Here is a 15935-nt window from a genome sequence, read left to right as displayed (position 1 = left end):
AAAAAAACGTCCGACGCATCCAACGATTTTGCATCCTGGCTGGGCACGATTTTGCTTCCGATCGCAAACTAGGATTCCGGAATGAGGCAGCTGCTTTAAAAAAATTAAGTGTAGGAGACTGTAACTTGCAACAGTTCATTTAGTGACTGTTTGAAGTTGCACACGGGACTGAAAAAAGTGACTTGAGAACGTTTTTCACAGTTATGACCGTTGCGATCATGTGATCAAAATTCAGACGCTTGGCGACCGGCTCGTATTTATGACGGTTACCATGTCCCGGGGTCACGTGATCCCCTTTTGCGAACTTCTGACGAGCAAAGTCAATGGGGAAGCTAGATTCGCTTAACAACCGGGTTACTAACTTATCAACTGCAAGAGATTCACTTAACAAACGTGAAGTCCAGGTATCTCCTGAGGTATCCTGAGAGCCAAAGTCAACACGTTCTAGCTAGGCGCAGCGGTTCTCAACCTGTGGGTCGGGACCCCGTTGGGGGTCGAATGACAATTTGCCAGGGATCGCCTAAGACCGTCGGAAATATGGGAAGTATACTTGCGAGTCGAAGAATCGCGCTCCGATGGTTGACTCCACAAGCCAGCTGCAGGCTCTTCAAATCGCTAGCCGAATTCGGCTTCTGGCGCGATGAATTAACAAAGAGAGAAATCTTTGCCCTGATGTCTCCCTCTCAAGCCAGCTGCAATCGCTCCCAATCGCTAGCCTAATCCGGCTTCAGGCGCCATAAACTTAATAGGGGAGGAGTCTCTGCTTTAATGCCTCCGTCCTCAAGGCAATCGCAAGCAGTTCAGATCGCTAGCCAAGACGGCTTCAGGCGCGATAAATTCAAAACGAAAATAATTTTACGGTTGGGGGTCGCCACATCGTGGGGAATTGTATTAAAGGGGTCGCAGCACTATAAAGGTTGAGAACCACTGAGCTAGGGAATTCTGGGAGTTGAAGTTCATGTATCCTCCTGAGGAATCCCGAGAGTGGAAGTTCAGATGTTCTAGCTAGGGAATTCTGGGAGTCGAACTCCACAACTTTTAAAGTGGCCAAGGTTAGGCACCCCTGATCTAGATGGTTCTCTTGATGTTCCAACATTGCGAGGAGCAAGGGATAGATGAGGAGTGCAAACTTGCATGGCAATTTATTTATTTTACCCCACCTTTATTGTTTTTACAAATAATTCAAGGTGGCCAACGTATCCAACACACCTTCCTCTCCTCCTATTCTGTCTACTACAACAACCCTGTGAGGTGGGTTGGAATGAAACAGAAAGGGTGAATCACTTGGCTTTGGTGCCTAAGGTGGAACTAGAATTCACTGTCTCCTGGTGATTAGCACAAGCAGAACTAGAACTCACTGGCCCCTAGTGATTGGCCCAAAGTCACCCAGCTGTCTTTCGAGCCTAAAATGAAACTAGAACTCACTGCCTCCTGGTGATTGGCCCAAAGTCACTAAGCCAAATTTGTGCCTAAGGCGAAACTAGAACTCACACTCTCCCGCTTTCTAGCCTAGTGCCTTAACCACTAGCCCAAACTGGTTCAGTTGCAGTTTTGCTAATATTTATTTAGCTAGGTGGCAGCAAAGACTCAACCTTGGTGGATTCTAGAAAACGTAGCCCACTTAGACCTAGTTAACATTTGGGTAAGATTGTAGGCTAGGCTAGGAAGTCAATAAATAACCATCCGGGAATACACGGACTAGCTACTTCTCCGTTTTTTGGCTACGTGGGTTCATGCATGTCGGAATCTCAACAACAGAGCTTATACAGGTAGTCCTCAACTTACGACTACAATTGAGCCCAACGTTTCTGTTGTTAAGTGAGACATTTAAGGGAGTTTGGCCCTGTTTTACGACCTTTCTTGCTACCGTGGTTTTTAATATTTTTTTACAAAATTTTATTTGCATTTATATCCCGCCCTTCTCCGAAGACTCAGGGCGGCTTACACTATGTTAGCAATAGTCTTCATACTATTTGTATATTTATATACAAAGTTAACTTATTGCCCCCAACAATCTGGGTCCTCATTTTACCTACCTTATAAAGGATGGAAGGCTGAGTCAACCTTGGGCCTGGTGGGACTAGAACCTGCAGTAATTGCAGGCAGCTGTGTTAATAACAGACTGTCTTACCAGTCTGAGCCACAGAGGCTCACAGGTTACTCTTTTCGCTGCCGTTGTAACTTTGAACGGTCGCTAAGCAAATTGTTGTTAAGTAGTGGACTAAGGGATCCGAAAGGGCCGTGATAGCTCAGGCTGTAAGAAGCCTGTTATTAGAACACAGCAGCCTGCAATTACTGCAGGTTCAAGCCCGGCCCGAGGTTGACTCAGCCTTCCATCCTTTATAAGGTAGGTAAAATGAGGACCCAGATTGTTGGGGGGGACAATAAGTTGACTTTGTAAATATACAAATAGAATGAGACTATTGCCTTATACACTGTAAGCCGCCCTGAGTCTTCGGAGAAGGGCGGGATATAAATGTAAATAAATAAATAAATAATAAGCTGCTTTTCTTTTTAATTTTATTTATAGTTTTTTTCTTTAACATACATGATTACTTTAGTGAACAGTGGGTCAATTTACTTCATACACAATACTAATAACAAATAATACTTATTTAAGGATACATAGTAGTACACTTCCAACTTCTAACACTTATGTATACTTAGTAATTGTAGTAAGTTATATTTATGTGACAGTAAAACATAATCATGTTTTCCCAATGTCTAATTTCTACCTCTGTTTTCTAGTTTTTAATAAAATAAATCCCTTATTAAAACCAGGGGTGGGCTTCAAAAATTTTAGCAAGGGTTTTCTCTGCCTGGTTGCTGGGTAGGCGTGGCATGGCGGGCGTGGCCAAGTTGGCCTCCTGCACCACTGGGTGGGGGGGGGGAGGTTTTTTGCCCTTCCCGGGCTCCGGAGGCTTTCCTTGAGCTTCTGGGAGAGCAAAAACAGCCTCCCCAGGCTCTGGAGTTCTTCCTGTACTTCCGGTAGGCCCGTTTTTCCGCACTCCCTGAGCCTCCACGCATACGCTGCACTTACCTGCATCCAAAACGGGCCGCGTGGGGGACTCCTGGAAGGGGTGGGTGGGGGATGGCCAGCCAGGAGTGTGATTTGTGGGTTCTCCGAACCGCGCAGAATCTTAGCTAGAGGTTCTCCCGAACCCCCAGCAGCCACCCTTGATTAAAAGGTATTCTATATCTATCCATCATCTCTTGCCCTTTTTACTATTTCAACTCTTCTTCCGACTTCTAACATTTATTTATTTATTTATTTATTTATTTGTTCGTACTTTTATACCGCCCTATCTCCCTAGGGACTCAGGGCGGTTTACAGCCAAATAAAACATATATATATATATACAGAATAAAACATTAATTTAAAAAACTTATTAAATAGGCCAAATATTTAAAATAGAAATATAAATAATAAAACCCCATTAAAACCAGATTTAAAATTAAAAAATTCTAGTCCAGTCCTACGCAAATAAATAGATGTGTCTTAAGCTCGCGGCGGAAGGTTCGAAGGTCAGGAAGTTGGCGAAGTCCTGGGGGAAGCTCGTTCCAGAGGGTGGGAGCCCCCACAGAAAAGGCCCTTCCCCTGGGTGTCGCCAGTCGGCACTGCCTGGCTGCATTTACGCGTACTTCGTAATTATAGATTATGTGACAGTGTGCATCATAATGTTTTCCCAATTTCTTATTTCTACCTCTGTTTTCTTTCATAAGAGAAATATCGAAGGCCGCTCTTGATAGACAAATATCGAAGGCCGTTCTACACTCTCTTATGTAGGAGGGCGAAGTATTTAAATTAAAGGAATTAAGCCCGTTCTTGGCACTAGGAACGGGGATGCTGTGCCAGTCAACACAAACCAGAACCACGTGTGCAGGCTCGGAACTTGACAACAATGGGGGAGGGAGGGGGAGGAAGCAGTCAATAGCGGCCCAACTGGTTTTGGAAGCCCACGAGTACGAGGCGGGTGAGTTCTTGTTTCAACACATCTGTACACAACGCAGCACCGAAATGATGTTGAACCATTTTTGAGACTGAGCTCTTTTAATTCAGCTGGTTTGTCTAACCTGGTATCCATCTTCTCGACCCACTTGGCAACAGCTGCCAAAGATCAGCTGCTGCGGGTCATCCTTGACTTACAACAGTTCGTTTAGTGACCGTTCCAAGTTACAACGGCACTGAAAAACAACCTGTGGCTGTTTGCCATACTTACGACATACTTGCAGCATCCCGTGATCCAAATTCCAGGCGTTCGGCAACGGACTCATGACTTATGACGGTCGCGGTGTCATAGGATCAACTTTTGTGGCTTTCTGTGGCCAGTCAAATTCAATGGGAAAGCCAGGTTCATTTAACGAATGTGTTACTCATTGAACAGAGGCGGGGATTCACTTAACAACCGTGGCAAGAAAGGTCGTAAAACGGGGCAAAAGTCACTTAACAAATGTCTCGCTTAGCAACAAAAATCTGGTTATTCAATTGCAGTCATAAGTTGAGGACTATCCATATTACTACCGTGTTTCCCCGAAAATAGGACCCTGTCTTATATTTTTTTGAACCCCGAAATAAGTGCTTGGCCTTATTTTCAGGGATGTCTTATTATTTTGGGACTCCTTTTGCCATCTTATCTGATATCCAGCTCTGTCTCCCTAGCCCTAACCAGAGGACCGGCTGTGGATGCGTTTAAATATTTTCGGGAAGGTTGAATTTTCAGGGGAGGGGGCTTATTTTAGCGCATGCACTCAAAAGCCCGATTGGGTTTATTATCAGGGGATGTCTTATTTTAGGGGAAACACGGTATTATGGGTTCGTTCAGGGATGAAATGCTCCCGGTTCAGACCGGATCGCCTGATCCAGTAGCAATGGCAGCGGGTGATTCAGAGAACTGGTAGCAAAAATCCCTGCCCACACGCCCAGCTGAGCCGCACGATCATCAGAGGTTGTTTTTTATTTTTTACTTTTAAAAGCATTTTTTCTTCGGCCAAAAAAAAAAACACTTTTAAAAGTAAAAAAAAAACTCTCTGAAGATCGCGCCGCTCAGCTGGGATCGTCCGAGGCTTTGAAAAGCATTTTTTTTACAACCTCTTCGGCCGAAGAGGTTGTTAAAAAAAAAGCTTTTAAAAGGCTCCTCTGGCGATCCCAGCTGAGTTGCCTGATCATCAGAGGCTTTGAAAAGCATTTTTTCGGCTGAAGAGGTTGTAGAAAAAATGCTTTTAAAAGTAAAAAAAAAAACAATTGGCCACGCCCACCCAGTCACATTACCACCCCACTACCACCCCACCAAGCTGCAGAACCGGTAATAACAAATTTTACATTTCACCACTGGATTGGTTGTACCTTCAGCCTAGAATGTGTAGACTGGATTTTTTTATTTTTATCCATTTATTAAGTTCTACCCAAGGACCTGGGCTAGGCAGCTGTGCATCAAAAAAATCAATTATCACCAATGCATTCACATGTAACCCTATCCTAACAGCCAATTCTCAGACGGATCAAAATTCTGCAAACTTTCTCGTTTGAAGATGATACAAAGGTTATTAGGAGAAAAAAAAAAGTCAGAACATTTCCATTCTCCAGTCAGATTGGTTATATAGATGGGAAATCTACGGGAACTCCCTCCAGTTCTCTGCAATAAATCTTGCTAAAGACAATCCTGTCAGTATCCTGACTTGATGGAATCCTTTTGGGTTTAGGTAATTGCCCAAAGGAAATAACAGTATAATGACATTTATGAACTATTAGTAGTAATCTGTCTTGGTTTACTTTTTATCTGTGTGAAGTCAAACGACTTGAGGCAGAGGACAAATCGACCTGAATTTGACTTCATGTGAGCTGCGCCAATAGGCGCACACACAGAAAAGCAAGCATCGTGAGACAAACCGTGGCTTAATCTAAATCATAGATTGGCTATTTTAGCATGACGACTTCTACACCCTCTGGGACAAACCGTTAGAAGAGAATAGTTGTAGCTCAGGACCGACCACAAAAGAATAAAACTCTAAGGAAGAAACAAACAGACCGGAACACATCCTCTGTAGCAAACAACACCCAGATAAGCAGGGTTTAACCCCAGACAAACGTTCAAGCGGTAAGCAACAGCCCAATCAAGGAACTACCAAGAAGAAAACCATACTCCACCAACATTGGCAAGGCGTTGTATATAAACAAAGAGCAAACTGGACTCCCTCCTAGCACTGGTGATACATCTCTTAAGAAACATCTTCTTAAGAAAACAACCAAGCTCAGAGAGCACCAAGGACCCCGCAGTCCTCCCCCTCCTCCTTCACTCTGCAAACCCAACTCCCTTCTTGCACTGATGGCGCTACCTAGTTGGGTCATGAAATGTCTGCAAGAAAACAACCAAGGATCCCACAGAACAAACCACCAAAGCCCCAAAGCAACCAGGTGAGATTTTACGGGGAAGCGACCTTACCTGTAACGTTTTGCTGAACATCCAAGTTGACGTTCACGAAGAATCGGATGCTGTCCCCTGACACAATGGAGGAGTTGACGGTGTCGAAGAGTTCTTCTCCTCCGACTTCCTCTTTGTTATCACAGCCATCATCCGTATCGCACTTAAGGTAACCTGCCACATGAAAAGACCCATTATTGATCATTTCCTGCTACGAGTTTATCAAGAAATCAAAGCCAAGTCTCAACAGGATATTGCTATGAGCCAAGAATTTGGCAACTTTAAGACCTGTGGACTTCAACTCCTAGAATCCCCCAGCCAGCATAGCTGGGGAATTCAGCAGCACAGCTGGCTGAGGAATTCTGGGAGTTGAAGTCCACAAGTCTTAAAGCCGTCAGGTTTGGTGATCTTGAAGATTTGGAGATTTTGAAGAAAAGCAAAATGACGTTTTTTTAAACTCTTATGGAAGTGATGTGCCTGTACGAAATATTTTCCGAGCAGGTCAAAGAAATGAGTAACTCATGGAAAGGAAGCAGAGCAATATTAGTAGTTCCAAAAATACTTTGATCCCACTGGTGATTGTGCCACTGGTGAAAATCAATTTTTTTTTTACTACTGGTTCTGTGGGCATGGCTTGGTAGGTGTGGCAAGGGAAAGATACTGCAAAATCTTCATTCCCACCCCACTCTGGGGCCAGCCAGAGATGGTATTTGCCAGTTCTCCGAACTATTCAAAATTTCCGCTAACGGTTCTCTCAACTACTCAAAATTTCCGCTAACGGTTCTCCGAACTGCTCAAAATTTCCGCTAACGGTTCTCCGAACTGCTCAAAATTTCCGCTAACGGTTCTCCAAACTACTCAAAATTTCCGCTACTGGTTCTCCGAACTGCTCAAAATTTCCACTAACGGTTCTCCGAACTACTCAAAATTTCCGCTAACGGTTCTCCGAACTACTCAAAATTTCCGCTAACGGTTCTCTGAACTACTCTAAATTTCCGCTAACGGTTCTCCAAAACCTGTCAGAACCTACTGGATTTCACCCCCGATTCAGAGGTGAGGCAACTGACTCATATTTATGACGGTTGCAGCGTCCCTGGGTCACGTGATCCCCTTTTGCGACCTTCTGACAAAGTCCTTGGGGAAGGCCAGATTCGTTTAACAACCATGTGGCTAACTTAACAACTGCAGCGGTTCGCTTAACAACTGTGGCAGGGGACAGTCGTAAAATGGGCCTAAACTCACTTAAGAACTGTCTCGCTTAGCAACAGAACTGTTGGACACAATTATGGTCGTTAAGTCGAAGACTTAACCTGAACCCAACGGTTTTGTTTTGTTTTTTGGCTGGAGAAAAAGAAGAAAATCGAAAGGAATAGAAATGGAAAATTTGTTAGAGGCTGCTTCTATCTAGTTTTGGGGTCCCCAACCTTGGTCCCTTTAAGACTTGTGGACTTCAACTCCCAGAGTCCCTCAGCCAGCAAAGCTGGCTGAGGAACTCTGGGAGTTGAAGTCCACAAGTCTTAAAGGGACCAAGGTTGGAGACCCCTGATCTAGTGGGAGGAAAACTTTTTCTTTCCGATTTTGGCGGAATAAAAAAACAAACAAACGACAAGACTGTTTTGTGGAAAAAAAATCTCCATTATTGGTATTTATTGTGGCTGCCCACTCAGAGTCACTACAATAAGGGCGGTCACATAAATGGAATAAAACCGATTTTTAAAAATAAAATAAAATGCAACACTCTTGAGAGAAGGAGCATGGTTATTTGGCGTAGGTTTTGAAAGGACATTCAGGAAAATCTTTTTAAAGGGCCAGCAGTCCTGAGGCAGGTGGGGGGGAAAAAATAGGAAATTAATGAACATTTTATCCACTTCTGAGCTAAGATTCTCATTTGTGGGTAATTGCACAAACTGTGAAGGTAATGTTCCAATTACTAAACGAGCGACACAAAAGTGTGAATTACTCAAACCTATGAGAGAAACAACCTTCAATTATGCCACAATTGCTTGTTATTTCTAAATGTTTATGATTCTTTTTTCCTGGTCAACACAGAAGCGCCTTCGCTGATCAGCTGAAAATTTAGGCAGCCTGCCTTATGGGTGTCGGTAGTCCTCGCTTTACGACCACGACTGAGCCCAGCATCTCCACCGCTCAGCAAGACAGTTGCTAAGTGAGTTTTTGCCCGCTTTGACGGCTTTTCCTGCCACCGTCGTTAAGTGAATCACGGCAGTTCTTAAGTCAGTGACCCGGTTGCTAAGCGAATCTGTTTTCCCATTGATTTTCCTCGTCAGAAGGTCGCAAAAGTGAGTCGTGCGACACCCCCCCCCCACCGGGAGACTACAACCCCTTTTGCGACCTTCTGACAAGCGAAGTCAACAGGGAAGCCCGATTCGCTTAACGGCCGTGTTCCTAACGTGACACAACTGCAGTGATTCATTTAACAACGGTGGCAAGAAAGGCTGTAGGATGGGGCAAAACTCAACTTAGCAACCGTCTGGCTCGGCAAGGGAAATGTTGGGCTGAATTGTGGTCGTAAGTCGAGGACTACCCACCTCATGGTTAATGAGATTTGCTTCCTCTCCCGATCTCGATGCTGCAGGGACAACAAAGTGTACTTAAAAAACTATTGGCCCCCGCCCAAACTCTTGAGTGAGTTTCCTAATCGCCACACAACAATCGGTGTGACACTGCAGGAGGGCAAAAACCGGCTGATTTTCGGCCTTGGATGAAAGGGAAGATTCGTTTGTTCCAGAATTGGACAAAATACCCCCAGGGAGGGGCGGTTGTGCAAGGAAGGAGTAGGGGATAAGTTGGTGACACAAAAGAGGCGCACACTTAACTCTTTCCGTGCTCGTGGCTTGACTTTTAAAGCTCTCCTCACAACCCTGATTAAGGCACCGGCAAGAAAGTGGGTGACTGTGAGTTCTAGTGCCGACTAACGCATGAAAGGTGGTTGGGTGACTTAGGGCCAGTCACCAGGAGATGGAGAGTTCTAGTCCAGCCTTAGGGAGGAAAGGTGGCTGGGTGACTTAGGGCCAATCACCAGGAGATTGTGAGTTATAGTCCTGCCCCAGGCACAGAAGTCGGCTAGGTGACTTTGGGTCAATCACCAGGAGACGGAGAGTTCTAGTCCAGCCTTAGGGAGGAAAGGTGGCTGGGTGACTTAGGGCCAATCACCAGGAGACAGAGAGTTCTAGTCCAGCCTTAGGGAAGAAAAGTGGCTGGGTGACTTAGGGCCAATCACCAGGAGATTGTGAGTTATAGTCCTGCCCCAGGCACAGAAGTCGGCTAGGTGACTTTGGGCCAGTCACCAGGAGACTGAGAGTTCTAGTCCAGCCTTAGGAAAGAAAGGTGACTGGGTGACTTTGGGCCAATCACCAGGAGACGGAGAGTTCTAGTCCAGCCTTAGGGAAGAAAAGTGGCTGGGTGACTTAGGGCCAATCACCAGGAGATTGTGAGTTATAGTCCTGCCCCAGGCACAGAAGTTGGCTAGGTGACTTTGGGCCAGTCACCAGGAGACGGAGAGTTCTAGTCCAGCCTTAGGAAGGAAAGGTGGCTGAATGACGCAGGGCCAATCACCAGGTGATTGTGAGTTTGAGTCCTGCCCCAGGCACAGAAGTCAGTTAGACATGAGAGATGTCTGGGTGGCTTTCAGCCAGTCACTCTCTCTCAGCCCAACACACCTCACAAGGTTGTTGTTTTGGGGGAAAGAGGAGGAGGATGGACTACAGATAAACCTCGACTTACAATAATTCATTTAGTGACCGTTCAAAGTTACAATGGCACTGAAAAAAGTGACTTACAACCGTTTTTCACACTTACAACCTTTGCAGCATCCCCGTGAGCATGTGATCAAAATTCAGACGCTGGTTCACACTTATGACCATTGCTGTGCCCCAAGGTCATGGGATCCCCTTTTGTGACCTTCTGACAAATAAAGTCCATGGGGAAGCCGGATTCATTGAACAACCAAATTGCTAATTTATCAATTGCAATGATTCACTTAACAACTGTGGCTAGAAAGGCTGTAAAACGGGGCAAAATTCACTTAACGACTATCTTGCTTAGCAACAGAAATTTTGGACTCAATTATGGTCGTAAATTGAGAACTACCCAGTGGTGGGATTCAGCCAGTTCGCACCACTTCAGGAGAACCGGTTGTTAACTTTCTGAGCAGTTTGGCAAACTGGCTGTTGGAAAAAATCATTAAGGCAGAGAACCGGTTGTTAAATTACTTGAATCCCACCACTGGAACTACCTGTATTAGGCATGCTGACTCCTCTGAGTTACTTCTAAAGTAATAAAAATTTAATAAACATACACACATACACAACCTAGGTTGGCTAATTTGTTCCCCCTACGTACAAAAACTTCTGAATAAAGTTTCCTAATCAGAAAACACAACTGCCAACTTTGATAATAGAATAGAATAGGAATAGGAATAGGAATAGGAATAGGAATAGGAATAGAAATAGAAATAGAAATAGAAATAGAAATGGAATAGGAATAGGAATAGGAATAGGAATAGGAATAGAATAGAATAGAATAGAATAGAATAGAATAGAATAGAATAGAATAGAATAGAATAGAACAGAACAGAAATGAAATGAACAGAAAATATGGAATGAAATGGAATGGAATGGAATGCAATGGAATAGAATAGGAATTATTTATTTATTATTTATTGAAATTTGTCTTTAAGTTCTCATCTTACATAAAAGCTATATGATAAATCATGATCATAGTCATCATAAAAATATATTAATCAAAAATAAATCATAAGATACAGCACTTAAGTGATAGAATCAACATAAATTGTACTAGGAATCTAACTAAACAATGTAAATCATAAAGATACAAGCAACAAAGTTATAGTCATAAGTAGAAAAGGAAATAGGTAACAGGAAAGATGAGAAGAATAATATTAATACAGTCTTACTAAATAGTTTGACAGTGTTTGCTGTTATATAAATGTGTAGTTTATACTGTTATGTAAAAGTAAAAAGTTGAGATTAGATGCTAAGGCCTTATTCCACTGCACCAAAGAGAGTCGGAAGTCAATGGCTTTTCTTTCTTTTTCCCCCTTCTTTTCCACACTTTTTTCTTCCCTAACTTCCCTACTGTTTACTTTTGTATTTTCTTTGCATTCTATATTATAAACTAATAAAAACTTGTGTTTTTTTAAAAAAAAGAAAACACAACTGCTTACATCCCATCACATTCCACTTAGACCTTTCAAATCAGTTTTGCTTTCAAAGTTCACTTCCCATTCATAATAATGTTTCCATAATCATAATAATACTTTTTAGCCATATCAGGAAAAAAAACATTCAAAGAGAAAAATAATACTCATTGCAATGCTTTCCTTTACTTATTTGGAAACGTGTACCCAGCTGCAGAAAAAAAGAATATTTTTTTTTAAAAAACAATCAAATATGTTCCTGTAATTAAAAGAACAACTCTGCATGTTGTGAGCACGCCGCACCACAACAGCACATGGCTGTTCCCTCTTGAATGTCACCACAATCCAAGCCCATCACAAACGCTGCTAATATGGATGCCAGAGCCTTTTAATCATCCTTTTAAAGCTGTCCAACGAGCCGTGAAAAATTAACGCTGATGAGAAGAGGAAATTAATAAAATCCTTTCTCAAGCCACCCTTGGCAAAGCTGTTACGCAAAACATGTTTGCGACAATGCACCAAAAAAACCACAAAAAAACCCACGACAGCTCCGGCTTGACAATACGAACACATTTTTGAAATGTTTATTTAAGCACGGAAAATAAGAAAGAGGAGAGGCGGAGGCTGTTATCCTATCGCTTTTCATAGTACATTGGAACACCAAATCCACAAATCCTATCTGTTCTCACCCAGCTCCTCAAACACTACAAATCCTCTGAAGTGAACTCAAAGATTCCTTTAATTAGGAGCGCCGGCAGCCCCTGGCAAAAAAATTTCTCTCAACGCAGGCTAATAAGGCCGCCAGGTCAGAAGATGAATAGCTGTCAGCCACATCTATTCATCTCCGCCCCCAGCCTTTTATCTCCAGAGCTAGGGTAGGGCTTCGCTAGCAGTGGTGCCTCTTACGGCCCAAGGACCAGCCCACGGATTTCCACTGCTCTCCTCTCCTCTGCCTTCTGTGCATCCGCGCGTCAGGCACTGGACCCAGCTGTTCTTCCACTTCCTCATCCGCTACCTCCAGACCTGAGGGCTGTTGACTCTCCATCTGAGGGCTGACGGATGGCCCAGGCTCCGCCTCTGTCTCAGGGGCTGGGGGGTCAACAGGCCACAACACTATCTGGGTTTTGTATCATACAACCTGAAATGTCCCCAAGTTGTTTCTTTAAAACCCTGTTGTGCGACTTTTGACAACTTTTGAGAGTTGTGTGGTGTGGGTTTTCCTGGGATCTTATTTACTTACAACAACAACGGAGCCCAAAATTTCTGTGGGCTAAGCGAGAGTTTTGTTCTGACAGTTTTGCCTCAATTTTACAACCTTTCCTGCCACCGTGGTTAAATGAATCTCTGCAACTGTTAAGTTGGTTGAGGGGAAAGTGAATCCGGCGACCGGCTTTTGCAGGCGTCGTTAAATGAATCTGGCTTCCCCCACTGACTTTTCTCGTCGCAAGGTCGCAAAAGGGGACCACTTGACTGCAACCGTCATAAATATGAGTCAATTGCCGAATATTTGACTTTTGATCATGTGACCACACGGGGATGCTGCAACAGTCACAAGTGTGAAAAATGGACACAGTGGCTTCCGTTATGGTCAAACGTCAAGGACTACCCATATTAAGTAAGGAAGATTAATAAGTACAGGTAGTCCTCCACTTACGACCACAATGGAGCCCAACTTTTCTGTTGCGAAATGAAACATTTGTTCAGTGAGTTTTTGCTCCATTTTACAACTTTTCTTGCCACGATTGTTAGGTGAATCGCCTCAGCTGTTAAGTTAGGAACACGGTTGTTAAGTGAATCTGGCTTCCCCATGGACTTGTGGTCACAAAAGGGGATCACGCAACCGTCATAAATATGAGGCAGTTGCCGAGCGTCTGAATTTTGATCATGTAACCTTGTTTCTCTGTCTCTCTCTCTCTCATCTATCTATCTATCTATCTATCTATCTATCTATCTATCTATCTATCTATCTATCTATCTTATCTATCTATCCATCCATCCATCATCTATCTATCCGTCCATTCATCCATCCATCCATTCCATCTTTATCTTTCTATCCTCTTTCCTCTATCTGTATGTCTATTATCTACTCATCTATTTATCTCTCTCATCTCTCTGTCTCTCTAGATAAAGACAGAAACTCTTATCTAGCTTTATTCATATCCTTATTATCATCTCTACTATCTCCCTTTTATCTCTGTTCCTTTTTTAAAAAAATTTGCAATTATATCCCGCCCTTCTCCGAAGATTCAGGGCGGCTTACACTATGTCAAGCAATAGTCTTCATCCATTTGTATATTATATACAAAGTCAACTTATTGCCCCCAACAATCTGGGTCCTTATCTATCATCTCTATCTATCATCTTTAGTTATCCATTTATCTCTCATCTCTCTTGCTGTAGTTATATAAATATATATATAAACCATCTATCCAGTTTTATTGATCTCCTTAGCTCTTTCATCTCTATTATCTCCCTCTTATCTCTATCATCTATGCTATATCATCTTATTTCTCTCTCTCTCCATATCCCTCCCTTCCCCTTTCTCTCTCTCTCTCTCTGTGTGAAGTTTATATTCTACAGAGGAATTATTGAGTCTGTCATTTGCACCTCTATAACTGTCTGGTTCGGTTCTGCAACCCAACAAGAAAAATACAGACTTCAGAGGATAATTAGAACTGCAGAAAAAATAATTGCTACCAACCTGCCTTCCATTGAGGACCTGTATACTGCGCGAATCAAGAAGAGGGCCGTGAAAATATTTGCAGATCCCTCGCATCCTGGACATAAACTGTTTCAACTCCTACCCTCAAAACGACGCTATAGAGCACTGCACACCAGAACAACTGGACACAAGAGCAGTTTTTTCCCGAAGGCCATCACTCTGCTAAACAAATAATTCCCTCAACACTGTCAGACTATTTACTGAATCTGCACTACTATTAATCGTTTCATAGTTCCCATCACCAATCTCTTTCCACTTATGACTGTATGACTATAACTTGTTGCTGGCAATCCTTATGATTTATATTGATATATTGACCATCATTTGTGTTGTAAATGTTGTTCCTTGATGAACGTATTTTTTCTTTTATGTACACTGAGAGCATATGCACCAAGACAAATTCCTTGTGTGTCCAATCACACTTGGCCAATAAAATTCTATTCTATTCTATTATAACCTTTCCTGCCACAGTGGTTAAATGAATCTCTGCAACTGTTAAGTTGGTTGAGGGGAAAGTGAATCCGGCGACCAGCTTTTGCAGGCGTCGTTAAATGAATCTGGCTTCCCCCACTGACTTTTCTCGTCGCAAGGTCGCAAAAGGGGACCACTTGACCCCGGGATACTGCAACCGTCATAAATATGAGTCAATTGCCGAATATTTGACTTTTGATCATGTGACCACACGGGGATTCTGCAACAGTCACAAGTGTGAAAAATGGACATAGTGGCTTCCGTTATGGTCAAACGTCAAGGACTACCCATATTAAGTAAGGAAGATTAATAAGTACAGGTAGTCCTCGACTTACGACCACAATGGAGCCCAACTTTTCTGTTGCGAAATGAAACATTTTGTCGTGTCCCACTCCTCCGCTGACGGCCGGGTCAGGGAAATCCGAATCAGGCTTGCCTCAGCAGCTCTGCCCAAAGTCCTAGCAAAGTCCTCAGAGCAGGCAGGAGACCAGTAAGTGACTTCAGCAAGATAAGTTCGACTTTGCCTGACTCAGAGACTGCCAGAAAGCAGATCCTTTATATAGGCCATGGGGTGTGGCTCCATGACTCAGCACTCATTAAGGCCTGCCCCTCCCTTCCTTCTGTTGCCTCCGCCTATCCAGTCTTCTGATGCGAGGGTCACTCCAATCAGCTGTTGGTAATAAACCCTCCTCAGGCTCACATGCTGTGGAGGAGGGGGAGGGGTCTAGCTGCTCCGTTTGCCTGGGCATGGAGTCAGGGCTGGGGCAGGGAGATGCTCCTTCTTCTGCAGTTTGTATGGGCATGGAGCCAGGACTTGGGCCGGGAGGCATACATTCCTCCATATTCGGGAGCAGGTAAGAAGGCCCTGGCTGCTCTGAGGGCGGGCAAGACACAACACATTTGTTCAGTGAGTTTTTGCTCCATTTTACAACTTTTCTTGCCACGATTGTTAGGTGAATCGCCTCAGCTGTTAAGTTAGGAACACGGTTGTTAAGTGAATCTGGCTTCCCCATGGACTTGTGGTCACAAAAGGGGATCATGCAACCGTCATAAATATGAGGCAGTTGCCGAGCGTCTGAATTTTGATCATGTAACCTTGTTTCTCTGTCTCTCTCTCTCTCATCTATCTATCTATCTATCTATC

The 15935-nt window shown here is 43.5% G+C and overlaps 1 protein-coding gene across 1 annotated transcript in view; it reads right to left on the bottom strand.

Annotated features, from left to right (window-relative positions):
• SLC4A11 (solute carrier family 4 member 11) overlaps positions 1–6624 on the bottom strand; it is a 90672-nt gene extending 84048 nt beyond the window's left edge. Inside the window, exon 1 of the mRNA XM_058193522.1 lies at positions 6441–6624. Coding sequence (XP_058049505.1) covers positions 6441–6624 — 184 coding nt within the window. The remainder of the gene's footprint in view (positions 1–6440) is intronic.
• Positions 6625–15935: the final 9311 nt, after the last annotated feature.

This window comes from Ahaetulla prasina, chromosome 8 (assembly GCF_028640845.1).
Source record: "Ahaetulla prasina isolate Xishuangbanna chromosome 8, ASM2864084v1, whole genome shotgun sequence".
In the NCBI taxonomy this organism is placed as follows: Eukaryota; Metazoa; Chordata; class Lepidosauria; order Squamata; family Colubridae; genus Ahaetulla; species Ahaetulla prasina.
Note: the sequence above shows the minus strand (reverse complement) of the source record. Positions and strands in the feature narration are given on the sequence as shown.